This window comes from Bos javanicus, chromosome 29 (genome assembly GCF_032452875.1).
Source record: "Bos javanicus breed banteng chromosome 29, ARS-OSU_banteng_1.0, whole genome shotgun sequence".
Taxonomy (NCBI): Eukaryota; Metazoa; Chordata; class Mammalia; order Artiodactyla; family Bovidae; genus Bos; species Bos javanicus.
The window spans coordinates 26033842-26049099 of NC_083896.1; the positions used below are offsets into that span (position 1 = coordinate 26033842).

At 41.6% G+C, this 15258-nt stretch overlaps 1 protein-coding gene across 3 annotated transcripts in view; it reads right to left on the minus strand.

The window, feature by feature from the left end:
• Positions 1-446: 446 nt before the first annotated feature.
• The window catches only part of ZDHHC13 (zinc finger DHHC-type palmitoyltransferase 13), a 51152-nt gene continuing 36340 nt past the window's right edge, over positions 447-15258 (minus strand). For all 3 annotated transcript variants that reach the window (XM_061406224.1, XM_061406225.1, XM_061406226.1), the window contains 7 exons: positions 14972-15094; positions 13845-13907; positions 13044-13137; positions 11202-11285; positions 6602-6759; positions 3343-3440; positions 447-1059 (listed from right to left, as the gene is read on the minus strand). In XM_061406224.1, the coding sequence (XP_061262208.1) occupies positions 921-1059; positions 3343-3440; positions 6602-6759; positions 11202-11285; positions 13044-13137; positions 13845-13907; positions 14972-15094 (759 nt within the window). In that variant the 3' untranslated portion in view covers positions 447-920. The remainder of the gene's footprint in view (positions 1060-3342; positions 3441-6601; positions 6760-11201; positions 11286-13043; positions 13138-13844; positions 13908-14971; positions 15095-15258) is intronic.

Genomic DNA, 15258 nt, shown 5'->3' on the forward strand with positions numbered 1-15258 from the left:
CAGGACGTGACGGGAATTTTAGCTTTTGCCCCAGGACAATGGGAAGCGAAGGCAGGGTTTTCAGCAGGTAGGCGCCATGTCCAGGGATGTGTATATATCTGTGTGTGTGTGTATATGTGTGTGTGTGTGTGTGTGCGCGTGCGTGCGTGTGCATATAAATAATACCAAGAGTTAAAGTTGAACTAGCATTTCCTCCAGAAGGGGGAAATTAGCATTTACAATCACATCCATTTATTATTTTGAAGGTACTAAGTAAAAATTCTAATTAGTCTTTAATACTTCCTATGTTCAATTTTCTAAGTAAAACAGGAAAAGAAATAAAAACTTGCTTATTTGTATTAACAATGATCTCACCTCATTCCTGGAACTGGGAATGTTTCTTCAGTCCTAAATACACCTTTTCTTAATTTAAGATTCAAGAAGTGTCAAGTTTCAGAAACTAAATCTCAGCTACAAAAAAATTGTTTTATTACATGTGAAAGCAAAACAGGTACATCTATTTAAATACTTTTTTTTACATATTTATAGATAAAACAAAGACAAATAATTTATCAAAAATTACAAGTTTAAAGAATAGTACTACTTTGAAACAGCCAATAAAGTATCTGAAAATACCACACTCTCTCCATAATTGGTGAATATTATCGCCAAAAAAAAAAAAGGAACTTGCATTTTCTCATGAAAAATATAAAAGTTCTTTTTAGACGTTGGCTAAGATTGTTCAGGAACAGTCCGTCTTACTAAACCTGAAAAAGTGTAAATGCTTTCTTGAGAACTTCTGTTTTTACCAGATGGCTTTAAAAGCCACCTGTGCTTTCCTTCGCGCTTAGGTGAACTCTAAATCTTCATTTCACTTGCAGACCACAGAGCATCGACGTAAGTACAAACAAATCAAAGTGAGAGTTACGGGTTGCTTTTCTTCATACTGAGCGAAGAACTTTCTCTTTAGCCGGGTGAAAGACCATGGTGTACTGGGAAGTCCAGTCTACTGCACAGGGCTTGACCAAGCCAAAGCAGCCGCATTGGAAGAAATCTGCGAGGTTCTGTGTGAACCCAAGGCTGCCAAGAAAGGAACAGAGCACGTCTTACTACATTTCCTGTTAGCACGTGATAAACATTCACTCAAACCCTAAATGTGCACTGAGAATTTACAATACACATCCTTCTAAGATCCCACAGAAATCCAGAGGTGAATCAGACAGTTCCTTGAATCTGGGACCCTTAAAACTGAAGCCTGGCTCCATTTCTGAACATGAATCCCTATTTTGAGATTCCTGGCAACTTAAGTTCATTTTGGATCCTCACTTACTGGAAGGGTCACCACCACTATTAAGTTTTGTCTTTTCATTCCCACTGCTCTAATTCAGACCTGGACCATCTCGAAGGCCAGACAGGCCAGAAACACACACGCACACACACAATCAATAAGATGGGATTCTTCTAAGAAACTCTCTAAATGATGCTTCTGTCTCAATTCCTTCTAATTCATCTTACATACTGGAGACTGGGCCTCCAAAAACATGATACATCACAACTCCTCACCTCCCAATCAAAACCCTTTAAAGACATTCCTCTGCCCAGAGGCTCAAATCCAAATTCCTCATCTTTGTACTCACAGCCTTACACAATAAAAGCCCCAAGACTCCTTGGGTTTCAACGCTCCAAACATACCTTTTGTGATAGCTACCCTGGCTTTACTTTCCCCGTGATCACAACTGCATGGGCCATTCTACTACCCTGGAACCCACATTTCACTAATTTTGTATCAGGTAACACTCTCATCCTCTTAAGTCCTACCAGTTCTCAAGGCCCAGGGCAAGGCCCACTTCGCCTCTGGAGCCATCCTGACTGCATATATCTTCACCATCTTTATTTTCCTCCATTAAATTCCTGAATGCTACTATCTGTTCCAGTTACCATGAATATTCATTTTTATGCATGTGCCCCATCTTACGCGAGAACACATCTGTGAGTGAGGATGAGTGTGTGCTGCTGCTGGTTGGCAAGAGCCATCAGAAAGAGTTCCAAGGCTGCTCAGAAGGCAGCTTCCCAGGCAGAGGGCTGCCCACGTGGAACTGACCACGTAGAAGCGGGAAGGCATGCTGGAGATTGACAGGGCCCAGCTCAAGAGCTGGCTATGAGTAAAAGTAACTTAGGGAGGACATATAAGACAAACCTTTGGGCTGAGCAGCATTTGGAAGCCAGATTCAAAGTGGCTCCAAGGCTTTACCTTTAGTTCCTCCAGGGATGCTGCCGTTACTTGTCATGCCCCAGCTCGCTCACCTCTGGCCCTTTATTCAGACTCTTCTCCAGGGCTTAGAATGCCCTTCCTTCCTTCTCCCCAACCCCATGTCTTTCAAAGCTCAGCTTAAAATTCCACCTCTATCACAAAGAGGTCCATACTTCAATGGACTAAATATTTATTCCTCTGGTTACATCCCTGAGAAAGGGACTTATTACCACCACTGCCAGTCTCAAGCAATCAACACAAGCTTAACACCACTCTCTATTCTCCATCACTTTGGTCCCCTCTTCCCAATTAAGTCAATTTCTCTTCTCTAAACACACATCACAGTCATATTACAGGCTATGATTTCCCTGTCTAACAGCCTAACAGTTTCATCTTGTACCATGAGTGTGCTTTAAAATAGACTGCTCATGAGATATGCAGTAAGCGTTCAAATCCCTGGAGGGCCCTGGGTCACCTCTGCAGTGCTCCCAGCCTCCAGATCCCGATATATGTGACAGGGAGATAAGCTTCAAAGGCTGATCGTTCACATCATAAGAGGATGGCCTTCCTACAGACACACTCATTTTTGACAGAGGACGGGTTTTATACAGCTGGTGCTCTGAGGAGAACATATCCCAAACCTGAAAAAGTAGCTTTTCTTTGACACAGGTGGGCTCATTAAACCATAGGGCTAAAAGAATTACTGGTGATAGAAAGTCAGGTTGAAAATCCTGGCAAAGCTCACAATCTAACGCTTTCTGCAGAGAGCCCTGTGGCTGACTTTCTCAGCCACGTGCTCAGTTATCTCACACTGACTTCATGCCAGCAATATGCAACCTTGTGACCATGTGGCTTGACTGAAAAGATCCCCCGGCTTGGCAAAACTTCAAAGTCACTTACTGTTTGTGCTCGGTCCAGTAGACTAAATCCCAAATTCTTACCACCTTGGGGCTCATGACCTTACCACTCATCTGCTGTCACTGAGGCTTCCAAGAAAGAAGAGGTTCAACTCCACCAGGAAGCCAGTCAGGAGGATGGCAGCAGGGCCATGGGTGGTGACGGCGAGGCCAGCACCTTCCATAGGCCCAGCAGGAGGAACAGGTCTCACTTACTTGTAGGGGGTCCTCCTGAGGGACAATGTCTGTTTCATGTGCTTGCTCTGCTTCAGCAGGCTGGTTCTCTCATAGGAGGTCAGGCCCAGAAAAGCAATCTGAAAAAGAATACTGGAAGGTATGCAAAAAAAAGAAACCACACCACCACACTGAGGCTCATCACTCTTGGCAGAGCACCACGGGACACTGATAAACAATCAGCTCTTCGCCAAAGACAATATCACCAAGCCTTCTAACCACGGATGGTGCTAAGGGAAAGGACTTGATAGCTCAAAACCAGACTCTCCTATATAAATCTAGTAGCTGGGCTTTTTTTTTTTTTTTGTATTGTCTGCTTTTTATTAACCTTCAAGAAAGCAGAGGGCATTGACTGATAATCATGAAAAGATTGCTTTAGCAATTCAGGCCGTGGCTTATGGCAGTGTTTAGATTCTCAACACATTCAAGTTTCAGATGAATCAAGCAACATAATGTCAATATTAATACAATTATCTCAACCTCTATATGCTTCTTAGTATCTCTTTGAGAAGGGTCAAATAAAGTTAATCTGACGTGAAGGACATTTGAAAACTATCCTTTATAAGGACAGCCCTAAATTTGGGGAAGGGTAAGAATTAAAGAAACTTAAAAAATTCTAGAATCATTAAAACCAATATTATTCACTGAGATATCTCATCCAATTCTCTAACAACTCAAACATCAAGTTCCTTATCTGTAAAACACAGATTATCACAGCACCCTCTTCAGCTTGTCTAAGGACTTGCGATAGTATGTTTAAAATGATCTAGTGCAGAGGTTGATAGAGGTGAAGCAACTGGTCCAAGGCCACACAGCTTAGAAAATGACAGAACTGGGATGGACACCTCGGTCAGCATGGGAACGTCCGAGCACTGACACTGTCCCTACCATGTCAGCATGGGAAAGTCCATGGTCCCTGTCAGCAGTCTACACTCTTCGTTTGACTTGCTACAGTCAAAACCATGACTCATCAGAACACTTAGGAAATGAAAGACTGCAAATAATTGGACTATTTTGTTTATTAAGAAAACAACTTTACTCTGAATTCTCATATTCAAACATTATCCAAAACTTTGAGCCCACTTTCCTGCCTTAGAGAGTATAAACAAACTTTCTTTTAAAAAGCAAAGATATTATATCCTCAAATACTTGTACTTCTTTAAAGAGTCCAGAAAGAAGAAAGAAAAATTTAGAACTGATGTCTCAGATCTTAGGTTCTGCCTCTAACTGAGCCCTATGGCCATAAGCAAGGCACTCAGCATCTCTTAGGCTTAGCTTTCTCATCCGTAAAATGGACACACGACTTTGGCACAGTCTCCATCTCAAATGTTTGTGAGGCCACTGATGCAAAAGTGCTTTGGAATACATAAAACATATATAAATAATCATTTGCATTACTAATATCTTATATATATATATATTATATACATATATTATTTATATATGCTTTACATATTCCAAAGCACCTTCCCGGCAGTGGGCTCCCCAACATTTGAGATGGAGACTGTGCCAAATTCGTGTGTCCATTTTACGGATGAGAAAGCTAAGCCTAAGAGATGTTGAGTGCCTTACTTATGGTTGGGCTTCCCTGGTGGCTCAGATGTTAAAGAATCTGCCTGTAATGCAGGAGACCCAGGTTCAATCTCTGGGTTGGGAAGAGCCCCTGGAGAAAGGCATGGCAACCCACTCCACTACTCTTGCCTGGAGAATCCCATGGACAGAGGAGCCTGGCAGGCTACAGTCCACGGGGTCGCAAAGAGTCAGACACGACTGAGTGACTAACACATTTACTTAGTCAGAGGTGGAGTTAGAGCCAGAACCTAGGATTTGAGACATCAGTTCGAATTTTCTTCCTCCTTTCCTGGACTCTTAGAACAAACTTATAAATGATTATGGCTTTCCAGGTGATGCGAGTGGTAAAGAATCCACCTGCACAAAAGACAAGGGTTTGATCCCTGGGTCATGAAGAGCCCCTGGAGTAGGAAATGACAACCCACTCAAGTATTCTTGCCTAAAAAATTCCATGGACAGAGGAACCTGGTAGGCTACAGTCCATGGGGCCACAAAGAGTTGGACACAACTGAGCACACACACATTATAAATGATTATTATAATATTAATAATCATTGATGCTAATATTCATTCTTTTTTTAAATTATTTTTTGGCCACACCACATGGCATGTGGGATCTTAGTTCCCATACCAGGGATCAAACCCACACCCTGTGTAGTGGAAGCAAGGAGTCCTAACCACTGGACCAACAGGGAAGTCCTGCTAATACCCATTCCTACTGCCCGAGTCTATAGATGTCAGATAGGAGATTAGGACAAATATTCAGAAACCTCAATTCAGTCAGTATTATCAGCTTAATTCCTTTCTTCAGCATTTTCCCCCTTTTCCTTTCTTTACTTTTTATTATTATTGCAAAATTGGTTACTTCTTCATAAAAAAGGAATACATTTTGCTTTTGTTGAGTAATGCTCTAATTATCTGAGGTCTGGCAGTAATTGGCTCAGACTGATCATGGCTGTCCATTCCATGAAGGAGGCCACAGCAACAATGGGAATTAGGTTATGCTCTTAAAGGCAGGCACGCAGCAGGGCAGGAACAGAAGCTTCACAGAAAGCTGAAGGTGGTGGCTACTGCCCTGGAGCGTGACCTTTCTAATGGTCATGACCTTCTCTGCAAGGGTAATTACCATGTCCATTGGTTAGCGATGCATCTTTCATTTCTTCTCCACTTCCATGCCCTTAAGTACCACATAATAATAAGGATAACAAACAGGGCTAGGAAAAGGGAGGGAACATAATCATCTCACGTCTGCCCAATGCGTTACAGTTTATACCGTGCTTTTACACACCATATAGTTTAATTATATGATGGAAAAAGCCCTTGAATGGAATTGTCAGAAGACCTAACTTACCAGTTCTGATTTTTGCCATTCAGTGGGTGATCTTGAGCAGTTCAATTCACCTCCCTGACCTCTATCTGTTAAAGAGGTCAGCTTAAATAACTCTTACGACTATACTAACATCTTATTACTCTAACCTTTAAACCATCTGTTAGAGTTGACAGCAATTACTACCCCCGCCCCTCCTGCCATTTTACAGGAAACTGCAATTCAGGGGTCAAATGACATGCCCAGACCCACAGAGTAAGTGACAGAGGTAGCACTCAAATCTAAGTCCTTCTACCTCAGTAAGCATTACTGTATATGCACGACAAGAAAATAAATAAATACCTGAAAAAGTTGATTTATTAATAAAAACGCTGACCATGAGAAATGAAAACTTGCTAACACGAAGATATACATGACCCAAGGGGAACAGGTCACAGCCTGATTGAGGTAGGTCCACAGTCCATCTTCTTTGAATGTTGTGGTACAATGATTTGACCAATCTGTGAATTCACAAAAGAGGGATCCATTATTTAAAAAGGTAACAAGCTAGTGGTCATTCTTCAAGAAGACAAAAATCGCTGCAGTTCTATTTAGGGAGAAGAGAAAGTAACACATAATAGCACAGATCAGAACTCAACTTAAAGACTTTATCTTCCAAATAAATGTCACCTCAACAAAGATTTTTTTAAAAATGGTACTGTTAAGGCTATGACAATACTGCATTGGTAGTTGGCAGTGAAGGAATAAAAGCCAAAACCTTTATAAAACCATCACTAAAATCAGTATATTCTGCATAAAATAGACTGGCCAGAAGTTAGTTATTCAAGGACTTGATAACTGAAAATGATTATATATTCAATAAATATTTGTCTGAGAAAATTCTCTATCTTATCCATGTTACAGCCAAGATAAGGGTCTATTACAGAATTGAACATAAATTCTTATTAAGGGCTCAGCTCAAGAGGCCATTGTCGAGGACACAAGAAATCCTATAAGCACCTGGGTGTCACTGTAACACAACCTATAGCAGGCAGTTACTGACTGTACTTGTGCAATGGGACCATAATTAATCCCGCAGAGGGAGAAAAGCCAGGTGAGAGAACTCATGAGTCAGACACCCCTAAGAAAAAAAAGAACAAGATTCATATGGTCGCAGCTCAGTTTCTCTGCAGGAATATCTATTCATATGTCAGTCAAAAGTGAGGTCTTCATGATACTGACCCCCTAACCCAGGAAGCCAAGAACATCGGTAGTGAGAACACAGGCAGGAATAGGCAGAAAAAAAGGAACAGAGCTTCCAGGTAGTAAAAGCGAAAGTCAGTCACGTCCGACTCTGCAACCCCATGGACTGTAGCCTGCCAGGCTCCTCTGTCCATGGGATTCTCCAGGCAGGAACACTGGAGTGGGTAGCTGTTCCCTTCTCCAGGGGATCTTCCCAACCCTGGGATCGAACCCAGGTCTCCCACATTGCAGGCGAATTCTTTACCATCTGAGCCACCAGGGAAGCCCAAGGTAAAAATCAGTGACATCAAACAGGCATCATGAGCATTCATAAAGGACAAGGAAATAAGAATTGTATAGATGTGCACCTTGAGGTTTTATAAATGCCTCTGACAATTCGATAAGTAGTTCAGACATTTTCCCAAAGCAGCACTTAAGAGCTCCTGGGACAGAAAGGAAATGAGTCCATGGCTTTACTATCATCTGTCTGACCATTTTAGTCCTGAAAATCTTTTTTTTTTTTGGAGTCCCATTTGATTTCCAACAATCTTTCATGAATATATGCCAGAAGCATTCTAAGGGCAATCTTCACAGAGCAACAATCAAGGTAAAAAAAACTTTAAGGCAAATTACACTCTCTTTAAAGCTGCTCATCAGGACAGCAAACAAAGATGCATTCCACATACACACCTGATAGACAAAATATACATGTATAATTTCCAACAGCAGGCTTAGGAAACAGCTGCTGAGCGGGAAAGAATACCTACTTTCTTTCTGCTTCTGAATGGCTACTGTTCCCTTCCGGGAATTTTTTTGATAACACTGCATGACTTCGAACAGGAATTTTCACGGGACTGATTTCATGTTTATCGAAGATATGGCTGCCAATGGCCACATACATTATGTTATGCAATACAACACTTTAATGTGTACTAATAATACATTTTTTCAGGTGGCCACTGGCTAATAACAGGGAACTTGTGCTCCAGATCAATCATTTTCATCTTTAAATAGCTTTGACAGTTATGGTGTTCTAACAATGACCTAAAAATCTTTGTGCCTGTAGCTCATAGGATGTTGACACTCTGTCCACCCTGAAAACAGACCCCACAAAAGGGGAAATGCACAGAGGCTGCTCAAAGCCAGAGTAGCTAGAACTGGATCCCACGAGGAGGAGGGTACACAGCAGTGTTCTAGCATCAGTGTTGATAATAAAGAAGGTGGGATGACAATGAGGCCTTGTTAGAAAAATGGAGTGAAAATTCACTTTTGACTTCTGTGAAGTAATGATAAACGGACATGATGCTCTTGTTCAGTGTAAAGAAATATTGTGACCGTCACAAAATAGCAAAACGATAAATTAAAGTAACAAAACATGTTCAGCTAGTTTACACAGTTGTTAGTGAATGTAAGGTGGAACTGTTTCTAAGAAACAAAAAACGTAACACAAAAATTGCTTTGGAGCCAGAGAATAAAGACAAAGAGGAGGGAAGAGCCAATGCATGTAACAAGAAAGCGACTTGGGAAGTATGAATGTGATGGAAAATTGCTTCTGTCCTTATCAACAGTCTTATGCTGGACACAGCCACCGCACAGGGTGACTATTTTTAGTGACGAGAGAGAGTGCGGAGAGACAAGAGTGGCGTAAAATCTGGCTCCTCTCCCTGAGGATCAAGTCCAAGGGACAAGCTGGTCCAGGGGCCCAGCTTCAAAAGGTTTTCCAGGAATATGCTTTATTTTCAGGCCTTTAAAAGGGCAGCTCTTTCAACAGAAAGAAGCATTTTTTTTTTAAATCTTTAATTTATTATACCACAGGACATAATAATCGAAGCAGTTTTAAAATTTCAGTGCTCAGGATTACTGATGGTCTTTGACAAGAACTGAGATCAGGGATCACAACCTTCTAACTCAGCTCCATTTGCGATGGTGACGGTTACGCTAAGCTCCAAAAGCATTCCCTAGTGATCAGAGACACCAAAGGTGTCTGGTAGAAACAGGGCTGTCAAGGTAACTGAGGTCCTCTCCATGCCTATGGCAGGGCTAAAACCAGACCATTTCATGAATATCAATTAACAATCTCTAAACAAAACAAAAGGGACTCTTGAGAGTCCTTTGGACTGCAAGGAGATCAAACCAGTCCGTCCTAAAGGAAATCAACCCTAAATATTCATTTGAAGGACTGATGCTGAAGAGGAAGCTCCAATACTCTGGCCACATGATGTGAAGAACTGACTCACTGGAAAAGACCCTGATGCTGGGAAAGACTGAAGGCAAAAGGATAAGGGGGTTGCCGAGGATCAGATCATTAGATAACATCACTGACTCAACAGACATGAATTTGAGCAAACTCCAGGAGATAGTGAAGGACAGGGAAGCCTAGTGTGCTGCAGTTCATGGGGCCACAAACAACTGACATGACTGAGTGACTGAACAACAGCAAACAACTTGTAATACTGGATGTTTCTGGAAGGAGATGTGAGAGGCTGCGGACAGCATGGGAAAAATTACCTTTCAAAATCTAAACAAAATTTAACCTAGAGAAAGCCAGCTGGTGAGTGGGGTTGGGGGAGTAAGGAGTGATGGGACTTGGGATGCTAAAGAGGAAAAGAAAAAAACGTAGGAATAAATTTTCCACATCTGTTAGAATCATTCCACATTTTAGCTCAAGCAATAGACTTGTATTTTACTGGCAAAATCTAAGACTTGAGCATGAATATAATGGGAATGTGGATGGAAACAGATCAGCAGTAAAGCCTGTGCCTCTAGAACCAAATGCTCCTAAAACTTTCAGAATAAATAAACAATAAACAGTTAGGCAATGGCAACCCACTCAAGTACTCTTGCCTGGAAAATCCCATGGACAGAGGAGCCTGGTGGGCTGCAGTCCATGGGGTCGCTAAGAGTCAGGCATGACTGAGCGACTTCACTTTCACTTAAACCAATAAAATCAAAATAAACTATAAGCTCTGTAAGTTTTTCCAGTTAGATAGCCTATTCCTAGGTCTGAAAAGCACAGGCATACAATTCTTAAGAGCTAACCCAAATCCTCCTTGCTTCAATTTAAACCCTGTTCTTATTCGATCACCTCGGAACAGCTGGACGTCACTCCCTACATGAGCCCCCTCACCCCCGCCAGCCACTGACAACCTTCTGCACGGCTACTGAAAAGTTGTTTTCCTTTCTCAGAGAAGCAGAATAAGTGATCTGCTGTTTCTTCCAAGTTATTATTTCCAACCTTTCAATCACTGTCACTGTTTTCCCATCAGTTCTAAGTCCTGACTTGATATTTATCAAATGGCACGAGCTTTCAGAGTTCCGTGCCTTAAGTACTATGACCACCTCCACCTCACTCCCTCAACCTCTCTACCACCAACTTTTCCCCCCTATTTTATTTACTTATCACTTCCCCTTGCTTTGTACTTGAGCAACTGATTTTTACTCATCTCACTGAGGGATAAATCTGCACTTATATGAGTCTATTTTTGACCACTTCTCAAACTTATCAAGGTCACTTCAATCTCTTCCAAACTACTGACAACTAACCTCTCCTAGCACTTCTTACAGCTTCCCGATGCTGAGAGAGTCTTAAGGGCATTCATTTCACTTTTATTAGGGCATGGTTTATAGTCATCCAGCCACAATGTGATATAAAAGAGTTTACAAGAAACAGTGTATCGAGTGTGGGTGTGTAAATCTGCTATAAGAAAAAATGTATACTTACAGATGAAAGATTCATATATAAACCAGTCACACACGATGGAAAGGAAAAATAAGAAGAATATGTAATAGTGATGGTTGCCAAAACCTACATCAAAAAAGAAAAACAACATATTTAACACTTTCTTACAATGATTTTCTAGAACAAGGTCTTATTAAACAATTTCCTGTCAAAAGCTTTCACTAAAGTAAAAAAGAACTAAGCTGTTGTTTTGCTTTTAAATGCCATTAAACCCAAACCAAACAGCTTTGATATGTCCTGTTCAAATGTCCACATCAACTGAACTAATATTTATTCATTACTTACTAAAAGAAGACATTTTTTTTGCAGAGAACAAAGCTTACTAAGTAAATCCTATGCAGCCCTAGGATGGCCTCTACAGTGCTGGAGGGAGATGAGTGGGCAGGAGCTGGGGCGAATCATACCCTGTCTCTTCCTTCCTTCCATGGAATGAGTTTATACAAGTATGACTTCTGGACATTAACGACTGACTCAACCAGGGGAACCCAGAAAACAAACAGGGGCAAGAGATATCTTGGAGGGAACTGGATACAGCAGAAGAGGGGCAACCTGCAATGCCTGAGAAAGGTCTACAGAAGCAAGGGAAGGGTGAGGGTGCCAGGTATCCAAGCCCCACTGTTGCATGTGCTGCCCCCTTCCCATGCTGGAAATGGCAGCATTTTGACGCTAATGACACAAAGCTCCTTAGCCACCATCATGTTCCCAGCTTCTCAAAGCCCAGCAGAAGGAACACCACCCACTGGAATCAGGAGACCCTGATTTACAAATGACACGTTGTGTGACTACAGGTAGGTCATTTAACTTCTGATTCAGTGTTCTTGTAACATGAGGAAAATATCTCTTCTGTCTACTTCACAAGCCTGTGGCAACCAAAGAGGATGATATAAATGCAAATACTATGCAAACACGGTGTGATAAAAATACGTGGGCTTATATTATTGTTTTCCCACTGCCATTCAAAGCTGCCTGTCATCAATGCTATTCATCTCATCCCTATGGTGGGATGGGGTCCACAAAGCCTGGGAACACAGGAATGATCTCTTCACCTGTTCTGTAAACACAAAAGCTCACAGAAGTGTTAAGTCACTCAGTCATGTCCGACTCTTTGTGACCCCATGGACTGTACCCCACCAGGCTCTGTCCATGGGATTCCCAGGTAAGAATAGGAGTAGAAATGGAGTAGGTTGCCATTTCCTTCTCCAGGGGATCTTCCCGATAGTAGAAAACATCAAAATGCACCACGGAAAGGTCCTTTTGTTCATCAAGATTCTACAAGCATAACCTTCCCTTGAAGACTCATGAGACTCTGAAGTTCTTCATAATAAAGCCCTGCCTTTTACTGTGAAGGCTCAGAGGAAACCCAGGGCTTGCAGATCAAGACAGTGAATACTCCCATGGAAGGCAGGCCCCAGACCTCTGCCATCTCTGGCTCTGGTGCCTACCTGAGCCTGGGAGGCAAGGAGAAAAGGTGACTAAAAGGGATAAGATACAAATTATGGAAAGAACATGCTATCTGGAGTGGAAAACTGATACTACTAAAGTGAACTCGAGCAAATAATTTGACCTTTAGTATTTTTTCCAACTCTAAAATGAAGATAGTAATACCAACCTCTCATGATCAAATAGGATACTATCTATAAAGGTGCTTTAAAATTATTATTAACCTCAAAAATCAGTGTTCCAAAAGTATTAAGACCACAGAGCTGATCCTCTGACAAGCAAGAGCTACAGATGCTTAGATCCTTTGATGCTTACTGCTTTTTCTGAGTCACACACATTAATGAAAAGAGAGCTGAACTTCAGATGGAAACTTGACACTCTCACCTATGCACCGTCCAGTCCACATGCAGTGTTGATCGTACCGAGCCACACAGGAGTTGCACACGTGGCAATGGAGTGACCTTAATGGCTTCCTTATCTAAGGCGACAATTAAGAGAGCGAAAAGCAGATATCAGAATCCCAAAGTGGTAACAAATCAAAAGCAAAATCTTGCTTCTAAATTATAAAGACATACTGGCACAAATAATCCTATAGTGATCATCACTTCACTCAGGCTCTGGAAGGCCTTGTTGCTCTTGCTTCTGGGTGTCTACTTTAATTGGGCCATCAATAAGAGGATATGGAGTCCAGAGCCTACTGACACCGATGAAGGGGAAATGAGGCAGCACCACACAGCAGGGTGAGTACGGGACTAAGAGAAATCGAACACGAGTTACATTTCTGGCTCTGTCAGTAATTTGGGGAAAGTTACTTCCTCTCTTTAGGCCATGAATCCTCAGTTGCTAAATCAAAGGTTTCACTAGGTGGTTTCTAGGGTTACCGTGATCCTGAGACTCCAAGTTAGTTCTAACATATGCTTCATGGCAGGAAAAGGCAAACCACACACACAAAGAGATTCAACCATAGGCAACTTCAAGAGATTATAAACATCATTCTCTTATATGTTCAAGGCAGAAAATTGTTCTGACAGCAATGCGAAATTTAAAAGAAACCAATTTTATACCTGGTAAAAAGAAAGGTGTATAAATATACCAGGAAGATGTGAAAAATGCTTACATGAGCATTGTAACAAAGAATTTGCTTTTACTATGGGAAAAGAATTATAGAGGAAAAGACTCACTCACAAGACAGGATGTACAAAATGTTCTGAAGTCCAGACAGCCAGTCTCTGCAAGGGTGATGATACTCTGAAAGACATTAAGTTTGACCTTACGTTTGCTTTTTACTGGGGGAATGGATGATGCATGGTTATATACCATTCTCACAGTTCTCTCTCCAAACTGCAACAGCTAGAAAAGCAATTTAGAAGACCTGCCACCATATCATTCTGTGCCTGAAATATGTGACTTTTCAAGGCTGCATTTTCAACCACAGTCAATAAATTAGAATGCACAGATTGCTCCCCCTCCCTGTATTCCATGAATGGCAATGATCTCTTAGTTATAATATGCTAAAGAAAAATAAACACATACATTATACACTCATAAAAAAAGAACAAAACCCACCTATACATCAGAATTGATGGTTATAAATTCCAAAGGCAGGCTTTCAGGAATACTGGCTTTAGATAACAGAGAAAACGACAATCTCCCCAACTTCTAACATTCACGAGCAATGGGAGACACACCGTGACTGCAGACAATTTCAGTCTGAGGACAAAAAGGGCATCTCCTCAGCCAGTAAGGAGGAGGACTCCCCGTGGTCTCGTCCTAGATACTCTCCATATATTTAATAGGGGAATTTAAGCTGTATGATCATTACCTAAGTATTATTATAAAGAAGCAGGAGCTTATACCTACTGACAGAAATTATATCTGAAAAAGTCTTGGTGGTATATTACTGTAATGGAAAATAAAAACATTTTTTAAACGTTCATATAAATAAATGACAGTGAAGAAATCTGCTTGCTGATTTAATTATTCCACATTTACGCTGCACCTATTATATGCCAGGTTTCCCTGCGGCTCAGAAGAATTCGGCTGTAATGAGGAGACTCGGGTTCAATCCCTGGGTTGGGAAGACCCCCTGGGAAAGGGAATGGCAATTCACTCCAGTATTCTTGCCTGGAGAATCCCATGGGCAGAGGAGCCTAGCGGGCGACAGTCCATGGGGTCACAAAGAGTTTGTCACGACTGAAGCGACTAACAGACTGATTAGCCGCAGGCACTGGAGATGCAGTCACAATGAAAACCGACATCGTTTCCACGCCCTTCTATAAAAACAAACCAGTAACGGTACAGAGAAAGCTCACCATTTTCTTTTCTTCTTCTGAAGCCTTAGTGAACCCTGGATCAGTTGTCCAAGTCTTGTAGAAAAAATAGAGGAAGGCTGCTATGCTGATAATGAAAACGAAATACAAAGGGGTGCCTGCTACATGTGAAAGCCAAGTTAAGGAACATATCAGACTTCCGTAAGAACACCCTAATTGTGATGTAGGCACATTTCATCACTGGCGCTTAAGAGTCTCTTCACTCTGCACTCTACCCTTGCCTTTCCCACATACACACACCACTACGTGGACTAACCCTAAAACCTGGT